We start from the raw sequence: 20815 nt of genomic DNA, 5'->3' as shown, positions 1-20815 counted from the left end.
GTCATATACATGTGGAAAGATACTAGGGACTTAAACCTGGCACTATAGCTTTGATGACTGATAGAGTCCACAATAGAGGCCAAACCCCCCATTTTTCTATGGATGTATTCAGGCTTAATGTCACTCTGAGGGTAAAAAAAAAAGTCACATCTTGCCCATCCTAATGAGTTTAAGTCTCTTATCCTGAGATGACCTCTACTGTACTTTCAAGACTGTCAAGTCACTAATTGTAGATAACTGCTGTTAATGCTGTCAAACGGCTGAATTTTTTCGTGTTAATGTGTTTGGCACGCATACTACCTACGATGGAAACAATTTATGAAGAAGCTGAATTTTAATTCTTGCTGAATGTCATATAATATTTCGTGGCTTTGGATATCTTAATTATTTAGTATAAATACAATTAACTTAATGAATAAAATACAACTAAACCGAAAGTATTTTGCCGAAACTTAATTTTTTAAGAAAACACAGACATAGGTTAAATAAGTCGTAAAAAGGGACTTTCAAGCGGACGGAATCGCGGCAGTCCTTTGTAGCTAACCGACTAGCCTAAACAAAATTAATGGGAGATACATGCATTTGGGACATTGGTTCGTAGGGTACGGTCTGTCATTTGTACCGAGACCGCCTCATTAAATCATCACTATATTTTTAAAGACATTAAAATAAATATCTGTTATAGCGCAGAGAATATGAACTTGAAACAAAAAAGTATTTAATTTTTTTATTTATATATGGATTCTTTCTGTTTTTATTCAGGCAGTTTGAGGGACTACTGTACAATCTTGTCGCTTAAATCCGTCGGACCCTGAATTAGCCAATAGTTTTAGAATATGTGGGCAACAGTATCCAATGATATTTTTGAATAGCTCGACTGTCAAATCATATACCTCGTCGCCGTCGCCACCTTTTTAGGCCCCGTCCAATCCAAATTGCGTCTTCTTGCGGCCCCGAGTCCCTCTTTCAACCTTCACTCTACCGAATCAGGAGGGGCACCTTCAGCAGGCTCCGCGGTGCACCGGCAGCGGCTTAATAATTAAAGAAAAATACAATATTTCTCAGCGACATCATGTCCCTTCTGTCCGTCAGCAGGCTAGCACCTAGGCTCCTCAATTCAAAGGTAAGAAGAGAGAAAGAATGCACACTCGCGGCGTTGTTTTCCCGCAGAGTTGTGTGAGCAAATTTTAGCTCGCCGTGGTTAGCCAGCTAGCTAACTGGCGAGCTTGTTAGCCGACTAGCAGCATTCTCCATAAATGTGCGTTCACGTTCTTCTGGTCCTACTGCAGTAGCTCAAATAACCATAGCTATTTAGTCACAAACCTGCGTAGGTGACTACCTAGCTACATAAATGACGATATTATGCGGTTAGGTAATTAATTTGTTTGCGAATTAGCTGGCTGGCTAACTGATTATAAATATCTTACTGGATAAGTGTCTCGGTAGCTAGCTTAGCTGCTAGCCGGTAGGCTAATAAAGTCACATCATGTTCCCACACATGCAGACAAAAAAGGTTGTCCTTAGTTGAGCAGTATGGTTATGTACCAGGATGTCTTATTTGTAAAGATGGAAATAGTTAAGATTTTTACCAGGTAGACTAGCCAGGCAACTTCTTGAATGTAGTCAAACTGTGTAACGGCCTAGAACTACTTCTTGATGAAAGCTGTAGTCTCTGAATTCGGCTACTGTTGACGTTCTGTGTTCTGTGCTATTAGTTCTGGTGCCTAGCTGTCCTGCTAATCTGTGAAACATGTCGGTAATATAGCCACCAGGACGTTCAAACAACCAGTCTTCTGGCTAGTGGTCACAGACACCCAAGCCGGGCTAGCTAGTTTGGTGTTTGTCCTGGTCGTGTTGGATATTGGAATTCCATCAATCCGTTGAATCTACAGGCATGTATGAATGCTGCAGTTGCTTGCTATATAACTTGCTACATGTAGCTGGCTAACTTGCATAGAATGGCTACCCAGGGTCACTGTAAGGAGCTAATGGCCTGTGTGTAGCAAATGAAAAACTGGCTAGGTAGCTCGCAGGCTGGCAGGCTAACTGGATTAACTAAGAAGCTAGACATCTTGTTACTCCTGTTAGCACGCTAGATCACTGCTTAGATCATTGATTTTTAAAGACATGCTCAATCTATGCATGTTATGTAACCCAACCGCACTTTAACATGTGAACCTGAGAAATAATTGTTATGAAATATTTACTGGACAGCTAATGCTTTTTGTTTTATTTTAAAATTTGATGTCTTAGTTTAGCTGGCCTGAGTGGAAGCTAGTTAGGTTCCCAAACTTTCCTTTTGACAAACTACACGAAACAATGAGTGCATCACAGACGGTAAAGGTTACAGTCATCTTCTGTGATGCTTAACGTTACGGATTAATTTTGACCTTGAAACGAAGAAGTCGGAATGGGACCATGAGTTTATAGAAATGATAGTTGGACGGCTACCAATCATACTCAGCCACCTAGCTATTTACTGTCGTTAGCAAGCGTGAGTGCAGTCGGATCAGTTGACATTTTCTTGTTAGGTTATCTTTGTGTTTGTACTCAAAATTAAGTTGCTACTAGTGCTTAATTTTTCCTAAAAGTATGTTAAGGAGGCATATGTGACTTTCTGCAACTCTGAGCAGTGTCTGTCTAGTTTTTTATTAATCACTTTAAATGACGCTTCAAACCTTTTTCTCCTTTTCAGTATACAGGGATTTTCAGTATGTGCAGAGGTTTTTTTTAAAGATTTTTTTTTCAAGAGGTTATATGCTTCAGTGCTTTTCCATTGTGAAAGTGTGGTATCTTTGAAGATCTCTGCACCAGAGGTCAGATCTCTAGAGGACATGGAAGTGTTTCACTGATAAATACGATGGATGCACTGTCTGTCACCGTTTCCTGTCAAGGTTCTGAAAAGGTCAAACAGACGACCTCTCGCTCTATTGGATGGAGACGGCGTGTTTAGCTGCAACAACAGAAACAAATCTTAGATTTGTTGGCTTTGAAATCATCTGAGGAAAAAGGGGGTTGTGCTGGCATATGCAAAGTAAGCTCTGTGGTGTGGTATAAGTATGAACAAAGAATGTATTGGCTGGGTGACTAGTTGCTTAAAGCAATGTGTGATTCACAAGTATTTCTTAAAGGCATGCTTTTAAATGAATGGTTCTTAGTAATCGTTCTTGGCAAATGCTTTGTTGTAAGTGTCACTGTGAAGGCGCCCAATTTTGGCATGGTAGTCTGTTGGCTGATTCACTACAGAAGTACTGCAAATCAATGGTGCATGATATTTCATCCAAAATGAAAAACCTAGCAATCCCTGATGATTTATTTCCCTGTGATAAAGTTGGCTCCCGGTGCACCCTTGCGAAAGAGCGGGTGTGGTGCTTTTAATTTGGTAATGCTCTTTTTGGACAAAGCTCAAGCTGTCCGTCGGCTCTTCTCCTGCCCCCACAAGGTCAGGGATATTTTTTGTTCCCAAGGATGTTGGTAGCTAAACCTTTCCACAAGGTTGCGACCTACAAGGGAGTCGACCCACTGCCCTGCTCTCGTGACCCCTTTGCAGGCTGCTCCGACTTTGCAGGTTGATGTCGTTGTCGTTCTTTTGCTTTCAGGTAATTCAGCTGAACTTTGGTCAAGCTCTTCCCCCAGCCTCTCGGCGCATTTCCGATGTTATGTGCAGGTGTTGTTGCTGATCTTTATACGAAGCGAGTTACCTGACGTTCAGCTCCTGTAGTTCTTCAGTAGGCTGGAGATAAGGGAGGCCTTATCAGCCAGCTTTCTGAAAGAATGGCATGGGTATGATAAGGTTGTAATCTAGATACTCATGGATCATAGGGCAATCAGGAATGTGGAGCTGGCTGTCATTATTGCGCTCCTGTATGAAATTGAAAATGTTGAGCCGTGGAAATGTTACGACTTTTTGTTCCAGCTCAAGGTCATTTTTTTCTGCAGTAGTTTACAGTGGGACAGCAACAAACGGCACTGCTCGAATGGGTCGAAAACCAACAGCTGCCTAGCGATGTTTGCTGTGTGAATAAACAGCAGAGCATTTAGCAAAAGGAACGCATGAGGACGAGGTGGGGACCCTGCCTGCACTTCAGCTTGTCTGATTTTTACAGACAGGTATCTCCGGCTTAAACGGGAGGGATGGTTGAGAGGTGAGCGGGCAGGCTCTCTTGCCAAGCTTGGCACAGTTGCCTCAGCTGTCAGCATGGATGCCTGCCCCGGTTAGCCTCCACTGCTCAATCCCCCCTGCTGTGCCTAATTCTCCATTTCTGGTGATCCTATGACCTCCACTGCTTTGTCAAGAGCCTGTCAGTGTGGCCTGTGACCCTGCCTGGAGTCTTCCCATTGAAAAGCAGCCAAGCCTGTTCTTAAGACCGCAGCATGCTGACAGTCCTGTAAGCTTAGTTTAGCCTCTGTTTGGATGGAGGTTAATAGATAGAAAGAGGGGCGAGCTTTGGTCAAAGCGTGGGCCTCCTCGGCTTCTCCGCGTGCAGCACAGAATCGCTCACATTTGGAACACCAGCTGAGAGACCTTGTGTTGCAGCGTTCCATGAGGACTCGCCCTTCTCCAGGTCATTAATTTTAGCTGTGTGCAAATCAGAATGGGTTAGAGATGGACTTCTCTTGTTCAGATTCTACTGGACAAGCCTGCTTTTAACTGGGGGACATTCTCTGCTTTGCAGCATTGTCCTTGAGAAGAATCAAAGTGGCAAGCAAGTGAAAACTTGGAATGTTATCACATTTTAACACATTTCATCACTTTTTCGCACAAACTGTTAAGAGGTTGAAGGGAAGTACATGTTTCGTTTTGGGTAAGCTGAACCGTATTGACATCTTGTGACGTGCAGCGAGAATGTGCTGTCTCTGTATAGGCAGCCTCTTGTTCTCTGTGGGGATGATGGAGATTGTTTTGTGAACAAGCAGTCCCATTCTCAAGGTACATGCTCTCTAGGTGTTTGCTGAGTCAGCCCACGCTGTGCTGTCTGCAGGAAAGAGGAAGTGAAATCTCTGACCAGTGATATTAAAGGGTAATAACCAGAGCAGATGCGTCCATTGCATCTGTCAAAAATAGAACTTGCTCATCCGCTACAGCAACACAACTGAGAGTTTGTAGTTTTAGCTCCTATTTAAAATGGACCCTTATCTCCTCCTGTCTGTTTATGCAATGCACTGTAGTTTGCTGTAAACATTTCAGATTTCTTCAATGGAACAATCTGTTGTGTGTTTTTTTTTTTTAACCATAGGCTCACACTGTCACATTGCAGCGGTAACGTAACCCTCTCCCCACATCTGCAAATACGCTGGATGGTATGAGAGCGGTGTGAAGCACTCTGCTGCCCTTGCCGGTGTCGAATGATCCCAGGCCCCGCCGCCAATAAAAGCCAGGCTGACGGGAACGGGAGGCGGGACTCTGTCCAGGTGGCCAGAGTTCCCGGGGTGTGCGATCAGGCATGGCTGCGCTCTGCTGTCCCCGCCCCCGCCCCCGGGGCCCACCCCATGTGACCGAGCCGGTGTCGCGTTACAACGCTGTGACCCGCATTGCTGAAACGCAGCGCTTTGCCCCCCGGGAGGCCTGCTGCAGGATCCCGGGCCAGAGTCCCAGCGCTTGTGTAATCCAGCCCACCTCTCCCCGTCTCCCATCTCAGTCCGCCGTACCTCCCGATAATCCCGCTCAATCTCCCATTCCCAGTTTACGCACGTCCCCCTGCAGTGAAGTGCCTTGCGCGTTTTTTTTTGTTCCCCCTCCCCCAGGTTTTCATTCATATCTTGTGTCCTGGACTCTTGCACCTGTTCATAGGCCGAAGTCCAGGCGGTAGCAGACCGTGTTCCCTTCACCTGCAGTCCCTCTGCTTCTGACATGAGCATCGGTGACGTGACGACACAGTCACAAGCGTGTCTGGTCATCGGTGACGCGCAGCGCTGATCTGTCCTGAACTGCAGATATCTGCACGCTTTAGGGACGTCACCATGGGACTGCTCTTAATCCTTTAAGCTATTTTTAGAGATAAATGGATACTTGGTGTGTGTGTGTGTGTGTGTGTGTGTGTGTGTGTGTGTGTGTGTGTGTGTGTGTGTGTGTGTGTGTGTGTGTGTTGCAGGACATCACATAATGGATAACCGAAAGCCGGCACATGAGATTGGATTTCACAACAATGTTAGGACAATGACTCATAGGGCTAGTCCAGTACAAATGGTCTCCTGTGGAAGCAGTGGCAGGCTTTTGATGCATGTGACTTGCATTTCAAAAGCAATATGACATTTTAGGAGGAAAATTTAATGCGTGGGGTGCACAAAATTATGCAAACGGCCAAAAAAGTCAGCCTGTCACCTGATCAGCGTGGTGGCAGAAGGCATTTATAGAAGTCCTCTAAGCGAGCTGGTCCTGTGCGTATCGGATTCTCTCTGCCTTGTTCTGATGTGAAGTGGAACACCCCAGGTCTCCTTCATTATTAAGCGGAAGGCTTTGGTGTGTTGTTCCCCGAGCAGCTGTTCTGGGGTCAGGCCTGGGGGCGTCGGGAGAGGCTCAGTCTTGTTCCCACCTGCGGCTCTGCTCTCGACAGCCTCTTCACCTGAAAGCTTGTCAGACCCGCTCCGCCTTCTCTGCTCCCGCTGCGCACGGGTCGTGACCTTGTTTGCCTGGTCTTTTTGCAGAATGCAGCCTGTGTCCTTGTGGCTGCTCGACACGCCAGCACATCGACGGTGAGTACGTGCAACTGCACACGCCTGTCACATGATTGCATGTACGGTGCACGCGGTCACATCATAATTTACACACGTTGTACAACATTTTTCACGTATGCTATTGGTTTATATTAGCAGTGTATTGTCACTGCAGTTTCATGTCCCTCCTCATGCTATAAATAGTTTCTTTTTGCATAGCCAAATGATTGATTTACATAGTGTAAACACTTGCACGGTGTGAACCGTTTAACAGTACTGCCTTTCACGGCCTTTCTCAGACAAAATACACTTATTTTTAAATTGATAATGGCTGTACGAAAGTGGAGTTTTTCAGAAGAGATGTGACCCTTTTGCATCTGATCTGTTGCAGAACCTGAAGGATGTTCTCGCAGACCTCATCCCCAAAGAACAGACCAGGATCAAGAACTTCAAAACGCAGTATGGCAAAACCAACATCGGCCAGATTACTGTAGACATGGTAAGACACTTTTATAAATGGACTTGCTGGTAGAAGCCGCTATGTAATAACCCGGGCCACCTGCTGTGTGGAGTAAACCTGGGTTCTTGAAAACCGCACTTAGCTGTAAAAGGGTCATAACTCACTTCATATACAGTAGCTATATCTGGTCATGAATGACCACAGCAATGTTAACCAATTCGAAAAATGTCAGTACCTGGCCTACGTGATGGATGTATGAAAATGGTGGTATGTTTACCATGGTTGTGTAAAGCCATATTGGTGCTGAAGAGCTGGCCCAGCAAGTTCTGTTGCCTGCAGTCTTTTCTCCCATAGAGCACATCTAGAGGTCAGAGTTCAAAGGCCAGGAGGTCAGAATGATCCCTTTAGTGCTTTAGGCTTTAAACAGAGCAGGCTTTCTGCTGACTCACCAAGGCTGTTGCCCCATGTGGTGACAGCAGCTCTCCTGCACACACCCACATCCTTTCTGGCAGGCTAATCTATAGAAGTTGATCATTGACAAGATGCCAACCGCTAGCCTAGCGTTGTTATGACAGTGTGAGAGCCAAGAGGAGAAAGTTGTGTAAAAGTGTCTTGTGGGACTGTGAGGTGAGAAGCATTTGACCCAGGGCTGTTGCTTGATTATTTACCAGCTAATTTGTGGCATTTGGTGAATTAGTCAGCTTACTAGTGGGATCAAGTTTTGCCCAGTATTCTCATGGTGTATCTCTAAGTCCTAATTGTCATCATATATTCATAACCGTTATCACGTTCAAAGAATTATGGGCCACTGTGGTGCTCTGGACTGTAAGTCAAAGTTCTATCAGTTTATAGTATACTACTGTAAAATAAATTTCAGTTTAAGCTGTTGAATTAATACTGGTACCGGCTAACAATTTAAAATATGATTTTTTTTTTTCCCCCTTTCATTAAATTCCATATCCAGCACTCTGGCTTTGAGTGCTACTGCTAGTGGCAGTATGTCATTTGTCTATTAATAGCGCATGTGCAACACACCACGCAAGATGGCCCCTGTTCCAGAGGAGTGTGATACTCTGCCCTTTCTTTCATGTCCTTGGTCTGGTGGCTGATTGTACAGGATTTTGAAGCGCGCCCCACCTGTATTTCTGAGTGACTCGGAATGACTGTCAGGCCCAGTATGTTCCGTTTCCCTGATCGCCAAAGGCTGTGCTCCTTTTAGGAGTTTCAGCCAAAGGTGTGGTGTAATGTGTGATGTGTGCTGTGCAGATTGTGTAGCACAATATGACCATGCATGAGCACATGCTGGCCTGGAGTGTGGACTGAGCTCTGTTTTGTGTGTGTGTGTGTGTGTGTGTTTTGCAGGTATATGGAGGCATGAGGGGAATGAAGGGTCTGGTCTACGAGACTTCTGTGCTGGACCCAGACGAGGTGAGTCTTCCAGCCGCTTTACTGTTACTCAAGTTTAGCTGTGTGTCAGTTACAGTACCTGTACAGAAAGGCTCTGCTCAGACAGGAAGGCACTGGTCTCAACTCTAGGCTGGGCCCTATGGCTGGGGTTCAATCCCAACCTCATTATTGGACAATAACCAGAAGCCTGCTGTTGCAGAACAGATTGGCCTCGTTACTCTGGGACAGGGGTGGGTGTCGCCAGGATTTCTTCCATCTGCCCACAGCAAGTTGTCAGACACCTGCCTGATGTCAGTAGAGAAGCACGATCCTGCAGTTGGTCCCCATGTCACTGTGGTGCACCGTGGGATCGTTAGCTGGAAAAACACTAGCTGGCTTCCTGCGCCTGTATTGGAGGATTGCATTCGTCACGCTTTAGCACTCCTGCATGGCTGGACAGGTTGCTGCAGTGAGGCGAGTCTTTGTGCAATGGGTGGAAAAAAGATGCTTAAGAGGAGGAAGAGGAAAGCTAAAAAAAGCATGCATTCAGAAATAATTTCTCTTTAGAATTTAGGAAGCTGGTAAATCTTCCATCGGAATTGTCACACGGTTTTCCGTTTTGAGGGCTGTAGTACCTCTAATAGAAATACTTCTGTTCAAGCAAGCAAGAGCAAGTGAGTTGCCCTTGAATGCACCCTACTTGGAAGTTATGAGTTTTGCCGATGGTGTGGGGGGGAAAAGGGTCTTGATGGTCTGGCCTGTTGAGGTAATGTAAGCAGTAAGTAAGGCAGGGTACATTAAAGGCAGTCTGTTTATGACTGGCCCTGTAGTTTTACTGCCTTGCAGACATGACAGACTGTAATGGTCACGTGAGCTTTGGCCATTCAAGTCCATTCTAAGATTTTCAGTGTGTTTTCCTCTGGTGTACAACCCCAAGTCACGAATTAAAGAAGTTGAAAAAGAACTTTATATTTATATATATATTATATATCATTTTTTTTTTCCTCATACATAACTGAAAGTGTTTTTCCTAAACTAACAATCAGCTCAGATGACGACAAATCATAAGACCAGTGTGTTGGAGGTCATTGGCCTGCCGGCAGTGGCTTCCCATGTGTTCTGGTTATGCTACCATATTTAGCTAAGTGACCTTGGAGGTTGGCAGGGGATTGGGAGAGAAGGTCACCAAAAGTAGAAATATTCAAGTGACAAGGACATACCTGTGGAGTGACTAATCAGGCTACTTTAACTCACATTGTTTGTATTTGGAGAAATCACAGATAGTGTTATGCTGCTTTTGCTTAAAGCACCGCCCAGGCACCCAGAAAGCTTTTGAGAAGGGACTCCATGTACAGAACCACTTGAGTTGAGCTTTTTTCCCCCCCCCCAACTCCATTTTAACTTGTTACATCATCGATCCTCCCCCTTCCGAAACAGTGGTTTATCGGTGATTATTTAACTCTTGTTGTTTGCCCTCTCTCTGTCTCCAGGGAATCCGTTTCCGTGGGTACAGCATTCCGGAATGCCAGCAGCTGTTGCCCAAGGCTGCCGGAGGTCAGGAGCCGCTACCCGAGGGCCTCTTTTGGCTCCTGGTCACTGGACAGATCCCCACAGAGGAGCAGGTGAGAGAGGACTCCATCCACAGGACAGGTTCCTCGAGAGCACTGGTGTGGTTTCAGATGCTTTTCCAGAAGTCTAACACTCCTTAGTGTTAGCATTTTCCCCACCATATTATAACCATAAACTAATGCCATTGCAGAAAGATTTCATTTGTCACCTTTAGCTTTCACAAGACTACTTATACAGTTTAATATATATTTTAATCCCTAATATATACTTTAAACCTTTGGGATGAATTTCAGAGGATGTGTATATTATTAATAGTACATTTTAATGGGACCATTATCATTAGGGTTGCAGTGTAAACAATTTACTAATAACTAGTAGCCCTAGACAACATACTCTCACTCATTCACTGATTGATTAAATGACTCCCCTAAAGTAAAGACCGTACCTTTGTTGAAGCACTTGGTGGCAAAAAGACGCTGAGAGGACACATAAGTAGTTCCAATCCCTGAACTGTGCATTTTTTTTTTTTTTGTAATGAATATCAGACAGGATGCAGGCAATCAGCAATAAATCAAAATAAATGTACACAGTAATTCAGTAAGTCAGGGATATATGCACATAATGCATTTCTTAAGGCGTCAGAATAGAAATTGAAGGCTGCATTGGTTAAGGATCTGTAATGGTTTAAGTGTCGTTATGAGGGACTGGAGGGAAATTGAATCAATACTTAAATGGGGGCTTCTGTTCTGAGAGTTTGACAGAAGTGACTCGGCGTTTTCCTTGGGGGGCCGTGCAGGCTGGCTTCCACTGCTTAAGTTTAAATGTAGCCTAGCCTGCTGGGGTTTGCTGGAAGTGGACGTTAATGCTGACACGCACAATTGGCAACTGGCTTGGCTAGCAGCTGTCTAACAGACATCATAATTGAATTTCCGCACTAAAGGCTTTTTGCTTGCAGCTGTTCTGCATATGAAAAGAAACAGGCTAATCCCTTTGTTATGCCTGTATTCATAATTATCCATTTTCATGGGACCTGCGACCACCTCTTCGGGTGTGACAAAGTTGTGCCTGTAGCAATAACCCCAGCAACGGCCTGGGATGAGTTAAAATAAGGCGCGTGGAAAAATTGACAAAATTATCTTATACTTATCACCGCCGTCAAATTACCGAAGGCCACATCTGCAACAGGTGAAGGCATGGTGCTGCAAGCTTGGTAGAGCGGTTGGTTTTATGATTTGAATAACAGTATTGCCTTTTGTACGTCAGCCTCTTTTCTCATTTCTGTATTCCTCTCAGCTTCAGCCCTATTTGGTTTAAGGTCTAAAGAAACCGGCCTGTCCAGGGTAGAGAATGAGTAACGAGATGGCCGTGCTGAGCTGCCATGTTTGGCTATACTTTGGCAGCAGCACACGTGTGAACCGGGCTGAAGGCCACACTGACGTTTAGCGTTTACACATTTATGAAAGGTTTTCGCGGCCCAGCGTATTGTGTGATCCAGGCTGCATTACGCTGCTGTACTAGCTGCTGAGACATCTCCAGATAAGATCCTAGCTTAGCCCCATCTGATTTATCTTCTTACTGGATTTATCATGTTCCTGGCTGGCCTGGAGGGCATCCAGCATTGTTCATGTGTTGTGGAGGATGCACATGCTTACTCATTAATGACTGTTTGCCGTGTAATCCCGTAACGAAATAAATAATGGTATTGAGTGTAGATATATGACTAAGGAGGATTTACTCTGCTTAACGTGTATTTAGTGTTGAAGCCTTGTCAATAGATAGAATGTTCCACTCGCGGTGACTGATATTTCCACTGCGTTTAGAGATTGGATTTGACTCTCAATACTGCTGTTACAGTGTATGAAAACCCTGTGAACTGTACTGAGAGCTTTGAAATGCCTGTACCTCAGGTTATGGATGTTATTGCAGAGTACCAAAATACAAGTGCTATATAAGGTCTGGCAGAGATGAAGAGAAAGGCAAGACGCAGTTCTGAAAACGTGTCACTGTACACGTCAAGCATAGTTTATAGCGGCCCACTGAGGGTCACATGACCTTTGTCGCATGAGTTTTCAGTGCTGCCCTGAAGTAGCATTGCCAGCTTACTCATCCTTTTCACCCAGCCTTGGCTAACCCTGCGTTTGTCTCCTCCTCCTCAGGTCAACTGGGTGTCCAAGGAGTGGGCCAAGCGGGCGGCCCTCCCCTCCCACGTGGTCACCATGCTGGACAACTTCCCCACCAACCTGCACCCCATGTCCCAGTTCAGCGCCGCCATCACCGCCCTCAACAGCGAGAGCAGCTTCGCCTGGGCCTACTCCGAGGGTGTCAGCAAGGTCAAGTACTGGGAGGTGAGCGCGCGGGCGTGCCCCGGCATGGCCCGGAGGCCGGCCTTCAAGGTGGAAGCGTTAGTCACAGAGAGTGGGAAGGAGTTCTAATTTTGGTACAGCTAGTCGTTCAGAAATTTTATTTCACAATAATTCATTGGGCTGCGGCTGGAGGGTGTGTCCCACGGTCACGCACAGAGTGTGTGACGACATTCTGAGTGGTGCGTCATCAGCACAGGTATACCTAGATTAACAAAGCTTATGTGAACAATGCTGCTTAGTAGTAGTAGTAGTTTTATTCATCAAAAATAATTACATATATTTGCGTACAGGGGAAAATCACCAGAAATCATGTTTAAGTGCCACAGCTGAAGAGGTTTGGGTTTGCTTTTAAAGTAAATCTTTCACATAAATATCCTGTCTCACTTCACCCTTTAGCATCTCTAAGCAGTGGCCATGATTAAGTACCTGTGGCATCCAGACAGCCAACCAATGCAGCTGTGGCCATTTGGGATAAGTGACGAAACATAAATCAAACTGTCAGATCCTAATAGGTGGATCTTAAGGAGGGTATAATTGGTGCAAATGAAAAGGGAAGTGGCGTGTTTGATTTAGCACAGCTGATATTGAAAAGCATTTTAAATCAAGCAGGCAAGGTGAAGACTTCCTTACAGCATACTAGAGCAGTGGCAATTACAGCGTTATCTTCGAATGAAGTGTGAAGTCCTGTAATACATCCCTCTGCATGTTGTGTTATTTCTGTCCTGGGTAGAGAAACGTCTCATTATAAAGTGACCTGATACACGTCTGATTGGTTACCCAGTGTCTACTTGTGCCTTTATTTCACCACTAGAATACAAAAAGACCACGAAATTTGTTACAGCCCTGTGTCAATTCTTGGCTCTTGTGTTTTCAAGGATGCTGTTGAGGAAACTAGGTAGACCTGAGGAGTTTCAAGGTTGGTTTGAGATCTCTGAAGAAAGTTGCCTAAGGTTGAAGCTTAGTTTTATAACAGCCATGTTCTCTGTTCTTCTTTCCTTCAAAAGGAAGTGCTCAAATAAAACTAGGCTTTCCTTAGAGGGCAGTGGTAGATATGATTCAGTCAGTATGATTTGTGAAAATCCTTAGTTTCATTCGTTTGGTCTTCGGGTGCTTGTCTGAAACGCAGTCCTCAAAGGGTGGTATGTGGTCGCATAACAGATGAATATTTTACAGCATAATTCATGATTTCTATATTTTTGCTTTACTCAGTGCATAAATCATTCTGTTTATCCAAATTCGACCATCACATGTTTAATGCATTTTGAAGATTACAGGGACGGTTGCACATTTGGGACTGAAGCCGAACATGAACCAATTGGCCCGAATGAGCTAACTCCGGTCAGACCACTGTTTCACAATCACAATGTGTGAAATCACTTCAGAGAAGCGTTTCCCTTTATCGTGGCTGAACGCAGTCGGCGCGTGTCCGTCGCCGTCCGCTCCGCCTGTGACCCCCCCCTCCCTCCCTGTCCCAGTTCATCTACGAGGACTCCATGGACCTGATCGCCAAGCTGCCGTGCGTGGCCGCCAAGATCTACCGCAACCTGTACCGTGAGGGGAGCAGCATCGGCGCCATCGACTCCAGCCTGGACTGGTCCCACAACTTCACCAACATGCTGGGCTACAGCGACCCGCAGTTCACCGAGCTCATGCGGCTCTACCTCACCATCCACAGGTGGGGCCCGCCGCCGCCGCCACGCCTGCCGAACAGAAATGAGAGCTCAGCAGGATACACCGCAGCTCAGGGCCTCGCTACGGTACCCTGCCATGGTGGTCACTGTAATGCTCTCGCAGCATTAGGATTACTGAGGTCACTCTGCTGTGTAGCTCAGGACTCTGCATACTCTGTACCGGACAGACACAGTATGTCTTTCATGGCCACAGTTATCGTAAAGGTAGAAATGAACGGCGTCTTCCAGTAGATTGGAGTCGCACACATTAGATGCTGAGGCCTCTGAGCTGCAGTTTCACTTCTGTGTGAGGAGGATGGTGGAGGTAGTGCTTTTCACACAGCTACCATGACAAGATTTTGCGAAGAATATAAACTTTAGTGTAGGCTTTAGCATGGGATTCGTGTTAACGGGTGTTCTGTAAAAGAAACAGGGAATTAATGGTATGTGTAAACGTTAGAAAGGTGAGCAGTAATATTTTAATCTTGGAGCAAAGCACTAATGCATAAATTAGTTTTTAAGTCATCTTTAATGCTGCAGCCTTGCATGGCCTTTTATTCATATTTAAATTAGAATTTAATTATCTAAAATTAGATTTAATCTCTGGTTTTAAATCACAGACATAAATCTTGTTCTTTTTAAGTAATTGTGTTGACAGAGGCTGTGGTGTGTTTCAGAGCTAATGGCTTCTATCCTCCCTGAGCTGGGCCCTCTCGAGTGAGTGTGCAGGGACCCAGGGGATGCCCTTTGGCACAGTGCTTTTTTCAGCGACTTGTTTAAGCGGCTGTATTTCTGCTAATGTGCTCTGCTCTCTAGTGGTGATATTGTGAAGAGCAGGGAAAGATCATTTTTATAGTAATCGTGTGAAATTACAAAGCATCCGATTATCTGTCTTTACGACAGGTAACATCTGTTGTTTCACATTACCTATGTATTTAAACAGACCACCGGTGTCTCATTTAATTTTTTTTTTAATCTTTCATTGTTTTCCTTTCCCCAGCTTTCCTCTGCCACTAGTTGTTCCTCAGCTTTTTCACCATAACTCTTTCTGAAGGCCTTGTTTAATTGCAGTTACATTTGTTTCCCTTGTGTATGAGTTTGTCTTGGCACATATGCGCATGTTTTTTGGAGGCCAGCGGTTCTCCATGAACAGGGAAATGAGGCTTCCCACAAACGAGCAGCACAGAGAATGACACCCTGTTCCTGTTTCTGTCCCGCCGCAGTGACCACGAGGGCGGGAACGTCAGCGCCCACACCAGCCACCTCGTGGGGAGCGCGCTCTCCGACCCCTACCTGTCATTCAGCGCGGCCATGAACGGGCTGGCTGGACCCCTGCACGGACTCGCCAACCAGGTCCCTGCCCCCCCGCCTCTCTCCCTCTCTGTGTCCCCACGTGACTGACTGACAGCTCCTGTGACATAGCCGAATCGGCAATACGCGTCCCCCCCCCACCCAAGCGCTGCCAGTGCTGGTGCAGAAGTGATTCCGAACACCCGCATTTCCCTTTGCGTCCTGCAGGAGGTGCTGGTGTGGCTGACTGCTCTGCAGAAGGAGCTGGGCGGAGAGGTGTCCGACGAGAAGCTGAGAGACTACATCTGGAACACGCTCAAGTCTGGAAGGGTGAGTGGAGCAGCGCTTGGCACCTGATTGGCTGTGATGGGCCGTTTGCCATTGGAAGTGGGATCGTTTTTCAACAACGCTGAAGTATTTGAAACCCCCTGTTTCATTACTGTATATTTAGATGGACTCCAGCAAGTTAAGAATTATTTGAAATAAGCAATGAAATAAACTCCTAGTTCCAAATTATAATTTCTTAATACATTAAAGTAATATACTAATATATTACCTTAATAGTTAGAAGTCCACTGTTTTGGCAGAATATACTGCTTAATGAAAGAACTAAAAGACAGAGTGAGTATATTTAAATTGCCACCAGTCTACACCTTTCTAAGGAGCGAGTTTTTGAATGCTTTGACTGAGGAGAAGTACCATTCAGGCTCTGAGATTTAAGAAGGGCTTCATCATCAGACAGGCAGAATGGGGTGTAGTATTCAGAGAAGGTAAAGTTGAGTTGATTTAAGCTGATGGTAGGAGACGGAGGAGTGCTGCGCTGTCTCAGCCCTCGCCCTTTCCCGTCCCCTCCAGGTGGTGCCGGGCTACGGGCACGCCGTCCTGAGGAAGACAGACCCCCGATACACCTGCCAGCGCGAATTCGCCCTCAAGCACCTGCCCGACGACCCCATGTTCAAGCTGGTGGCCCAGCTCTACAAGATCGTCCCCAACGTGTTGCTGGAGCAGGGCAAGGCCAAGAACCCCTGGCCCAACGTGGACGCCCACAGCGGGGTCCTGCTGCAGGTGGGCTCCGTTTGACCCGGTCCAGGCACAAAGGGTCCGCTCCAGATGAGCTGAGCTCGGTTCAGCTGGGGGGTGTGAAAACTGGACTCGCTGAAGGCACTATGCCAGAATTCATTTACTTATTCTTTCATGCTGTTTTAAGCATCATTTATTATGTAATCGAGTAGTAAAAGTTGGCATGGTTCATGAGCAAATTTGTGTGGAGAAAATGATTGGTTGGACATGCTAAGCCAGCATTTGTAAATGAGCATATCAACTCCAGGCTTTCTAAGATTTTTCCATTTCCTTTACTTTTTCACTTCCTAATATACTACAGGTTACTTTCTGTATCCTTACACAACCTGTAATTGTAGCTTACCTGATTTGAATCAGTGTAGATAACTGTAAATGTAGAAACCACGTTTCTAAACCTGGAATAGAACCATAATCCTACTACAAATGCTAGAAATCAAAGTATTTATTGTTTTATTAACAGAGGAGTCCACACCACACAAATTTCATTTTGACTGAAGTTAATGCAGCTCTAACCGGAGTTTATGTATGTGAAGTACCACATGAAATTTATGTCAAAGGAGACAAGAAGGAGCTCGCAGGAATAAAAAGATTAATGCATCAGATCAGTACATCTGTATTTAGTGAAGGTAGTGGTTGATAAAAAAGCATGCCATACTTGCATGCTGAAGGATAGTCATTAATAATGGTAGGAAGGGAACGTGAAATATAATGCTCCGCTTAGGAATGTGCAAAAGAAAATTAAAATGAAATGGATCTTGGCACTTTGCAGTCGATTGCATGGGGTTGCACACAGATGCATGTCATTCAAGATGAAGATGAATCCTGCTACTGCACTGTGTGCGGGGGGGGGGTTATGGTCATTTTCAGCAGCAAATGCACTTTCCATCGAACGCTGCATATCTATCTAGGGTTCAGGCTATTTATTTATTCATTTTGTGCATTTGGTATGCCCAGTCAAACATTTTTATGGGTTTAATTTCAAGTTCCGCAGACTAATTTCACGTTTTATTACAATATGCAGCACATGTTAAATTGCTGAAACGGCTCAGTTTGGACTTTGACAATGAGCTAATTAAAATGAATTCCGACTGAAGGTAGCGGTTATAGCTTAGTGTAAAATTCGCCACGTTCGCTGTGCTTTTCTTGTATTGATGGCCTCTTGTGAGCTGCAGGAGTAACTCGGCTGTCCCCCTCTCTTTCCCCGCAGTACTACGGCATGACGGAGATGAACTACTACACAGTGCTGTTCGGCGTGTCCCGGGCCCTGGGTGTTCTGGCCCAGCTGGTGTGGAGTCGGGCCCTGGGCTTCCCCCTGGAGCGCCCCAAGTCCATGAGCACGGACGGGCTGATGGCTCTAGTGGGGGCAAAGTCGGGTTAAAGGTGCGGGCGGGGCTAGAGGAGGGAAGGAAGACGAGGGTAAGAGGAAGGAGGTGCAGAGCTACCCCTGAGAAGGGGGGGGATTCAAAGAGACAGTACGCTTTTAAAGTTGTTTGGAAGGAAAAAGGGCCTTTACATTAGACTGCATTAGGTTCACAAAAGAAAAAAGTGGTATACGTCAAAAGTTTCGGCACAAAAGCTCCAGATTTTTCCGGAAGGGAGGGAAGGATTATAATATGCACAGACCCACTGCACTTGTCCCCTTTTTCAATACCCGCATAGAGCTGATGACTTTTAGTAATCATTTCCCCATTAAAAAAAAGTGCACCTTTTGGTTTGAAGTCAAGCATCTGTAAAACACTTAATCCTGGGTTTCCATAGAGTCGGTGGCCTCACGGTGGAGCTCTTCCCTGTGCTGGCCAGTGCTGGACCGTCTGGCCTTCCACAGCAGTGCTGATCTGACAGCGTGTGCTTATTTGCATCATTACCTAACTGACTGAAGACACGGGCACGATGTCTGCCGCAGCACCGCGGTGTGGAAGCATTCAGACGCCCAGCTGTGTTTAGAATCACTGGGCGTAAAGTGGCCTTTCCTGTTGAAGCTCGGGCAAATAGTGAGGGAGAGGAAACAGGGAATGATGGGAAATGTGTAGCTCGGAGACTGACACTTCACAAGGAAGCAGCTTCATTTTGTTATTTATTTGCTTGGCAAATGCCCTCGCCTGGGGCCACTTGCATGCTTAAATTTCGCATATTATTAGCTTATTCTTAATTGCTTCAGGACATGTTCAGCAGTGTAAGTACCTTGCTCATTTTACCTTGCGACCTTGTGCATACGAGCCTTGTTCCCTAAATTCTGCTCCACACATCCATGGAAACTACAAGAATGTAAATCGTCCCTCCTTATTCTCATACACGCTCTCATAGAGAATGTGACTGAGCCGTAGTAGCAGCAAACTAATCCTAGTGTTCCGATTTTCCAAATGGTGCTACTGGGGTTTAATAACGCCTAGATAGTGTCTGAATGTCTTGCCAAATCGAACAAGAAAACAAATGAATCCTTTCTCCTGAAAAGCATTAAAGCTTCCTATGCATTTTGCCCCAGCTTCAATGTGATCGGCCCACTCTGAGCTCCCTGTAAGAACACTCCATAAAGGGAAGGTCCTTTCTGTATATTGCCAGACTCCCATTAGACCACAGATCAGGCTGAGTTTGTCTATAGGTCAGTTAAAAGGGTACTGCCCCTTTAAATCAATAGTCCTCACGCCACTGTCTGACTTCAGTGAACCACCTCCATGTCTTTCGCCAGTCAACACAACTCTCTGGCACCTTTACAATCAGAATAACCTCCAGGTGATGGTATTGTATTATTTGAAGCTGTGTGTTTTTTTTTTTTTTTTTCTTTGGGGAAGCTGTATTTGGTAAGTAGATGCAAGGGAGTGATGGAAAGGACTAATTTAAATTATAGCTGGTGAATGAAAGGGTGTAAATTGCCACTGGCTTACTCGTTTTGTGTGACGCAGAGGGTAAATTTAGTTTTTGTTTTTTTTCCCCCGTTTTCTTCATCTTCAAATTTCTTTCTTTAGGACTATACTTGAGAGCAACCGTGAAACATTTTTAATGAGCAATCCAGGAGGACGTGCTTGTGTGTTTGAAACCAGTTTTATTCTAGTGTTTAAATGGTGTGTGTAAATTTGTACCATATCGGAGCACTTCAGAGATCTGCTACTCCTAAATGAGCACTTGCTAGTTTTGATCCCTAAGTCCTTGGCGATGGCCAACCCTTGTTTGAATTAGTTTCCCCTTAGATGACTTGGTTTGGTGTGTAATATACATGTCTTGTATTAAATTGTTGTCAATCTTTTTTCGGGTGGCTCATTTTGGCGGTGGTACTGTTTTTGATGTCATTTAGTGCTTTAACACCTTGTCACTAAAGCTGACACCAGTTGGAAGACTTAACGAGAAAAGAAAAATCTTCTTGAGTAGGGTGACTGTCCTCATACGTCCTAATTATTAATTTGCGATGCTTAATTTAGAGTAAATGCGTTCTGTTTAAATCTGCTTTCTTGTAAATAACACTGCTTTGTCCAGTAGAGGAGTTGTGTCCTCCTGGCTAGGCCGATACGGGATCCGCTCTGGTTTTAAGGTTGCTCTCAAGTCTGAGGGGAGGGGAAGGCCCAGTGCCGCTTTACCTGTCTCCGGGCAGGCGCTAAGACACTCCGTTCTGTTTGGCACTGCCAGGCCACCATCTCTAGAGTGCTCACCCAGTCTTGTCGGGTTCGTTGCCATCAAATCTTCTCTCTTCAGGCTCAGTTTCGTCCCGCTAGTTGCACTTGCTGCGTGTGTTGCTTCTGTGTACGACTATCCGGTCTCTCTCTCTGTGTGGCTTTGATCCGTTCACAGCGGCACGCCTCAGGTTATTCTGATCGATAAAGGGGAGGGTCTGGAGGAGGTGCTGGAGTCGGAATCATGAGGGGGGGGGGGGGGAGTGTAAGGGGGGACGGGATTGGGTAGGGAGGATGTCGGGAGTGGGCAGTGCATAGGAGAACAAAAATGGAAAATTCAAACAAAAAAAAAAAAGGAAAACCAATAAATGTTTTTATTAACAATCACTGTTCCTGGGTGTAGTGTGGTGTTTTTCTTTGCCACTTAATAAAAACACACTCGCCTGGTGTCATTTTACAGGGTGGACCACATGGCGGCAGAGTCTCTCAACGGCCGAAAGTCTGTTTTGACGTAGTGATAATTTAGGATTAAATGGCAGGCTTGTTTTGAAAGCCGTATTGTTTCCGCAGCACACTGTATTCTGTTTGGCTTCCTGGATATTTTTGTGCCTGCGTATGCTGTTACTGACACCCAGGTATTTGTGCCGCACTACATTTGTAAGTGTGAAAATACATGTTACATATGTTTGAGCAAGGAGGACAAATTCCAGGAGTCTTTTATCCTATTAATACCCTCACTGA

At 45.4% G+C, this 20815-nt stretch overlaps 1 protein-coding gene across 1 annotated transcript; it reads left to right on the top strand.

Moving 5' to 3' along the window:
• The first annotated feature begins 941 nt into the window (after nucleotides 1-941).
• cs (citrate synthase) lies at nucleotides 942-20352 on the top strand. The gene is made up of 11 exons (XM_036533153.1): nucleotides 942-1123; nucleotides 6646-6693; nucleotides 7046-7153; nucleotides 8477-8542; nucleotides 9991-10122; nucleotides 12226-12414; nucleotides 13908-14107; nucleotides 15326-15455; nucleotides 15621-15722; nucleotides 16248-16457; nucleotides 17680-20352. Exons 1-11 carry the CDS (start codon nucleotides 1073-1075, stop codon nucleotides 17848-17850), a joined length of 1407 nt encoding a protein of 468 aa, XP_036389046.1. The 5' UTR covers nucleotides 942-1072; the 3' UTR covers nucleotides 17851-20352.
• The last annotated feature ends 463 nt before the right edge of the window (nucleotides 20353-20815 follow it).

The sequence above is a fragment of the Megalops cyprinoides genome, chromosome 7, assembly GCF_013368585.1.
Source record: "Megalops cyprinoides isolate fMegCyp1 chromosome 7, fMegCyp1.pri, whole genome shotgun sequence".
Classification (NCBI taxonomy): Eukaryota; Metazoa; Chordata; class Actinopteri; order Elopiformes; family Megalopidae; genus Megalops; species Megalops cyprinoides.
Note: the sequence above shows the minus strand (reverse complement) of the source record. Positions and strands in the feature narration are given on the sequence as shown.

Bases quoted from the DNA above. Each gene is read 5' to 3' on its own strand.
- cs (XM_036533153.1), top strand. From the start codon at position 1,073: ATGTCCCTTCTGTCCGTCAGCAGGCTAGCACCTAGGCTCCTCAATTCA. The intron at 12,415-13,907 runs GTGAGCGCGCGG...TCCCTGTCCCAG, and splicing joins GCAAGGTCAAGTACTGGGAG to TTCATCTACGAGGACTCCAT. The intron at 15,723-16,247 runs GTGAGTGGAGCA...CGTCCCCTCCAG, and splicing joins ACACGCTCAAGTCTGGAAGG to GTGGTGCCGGGCTACGGGCA.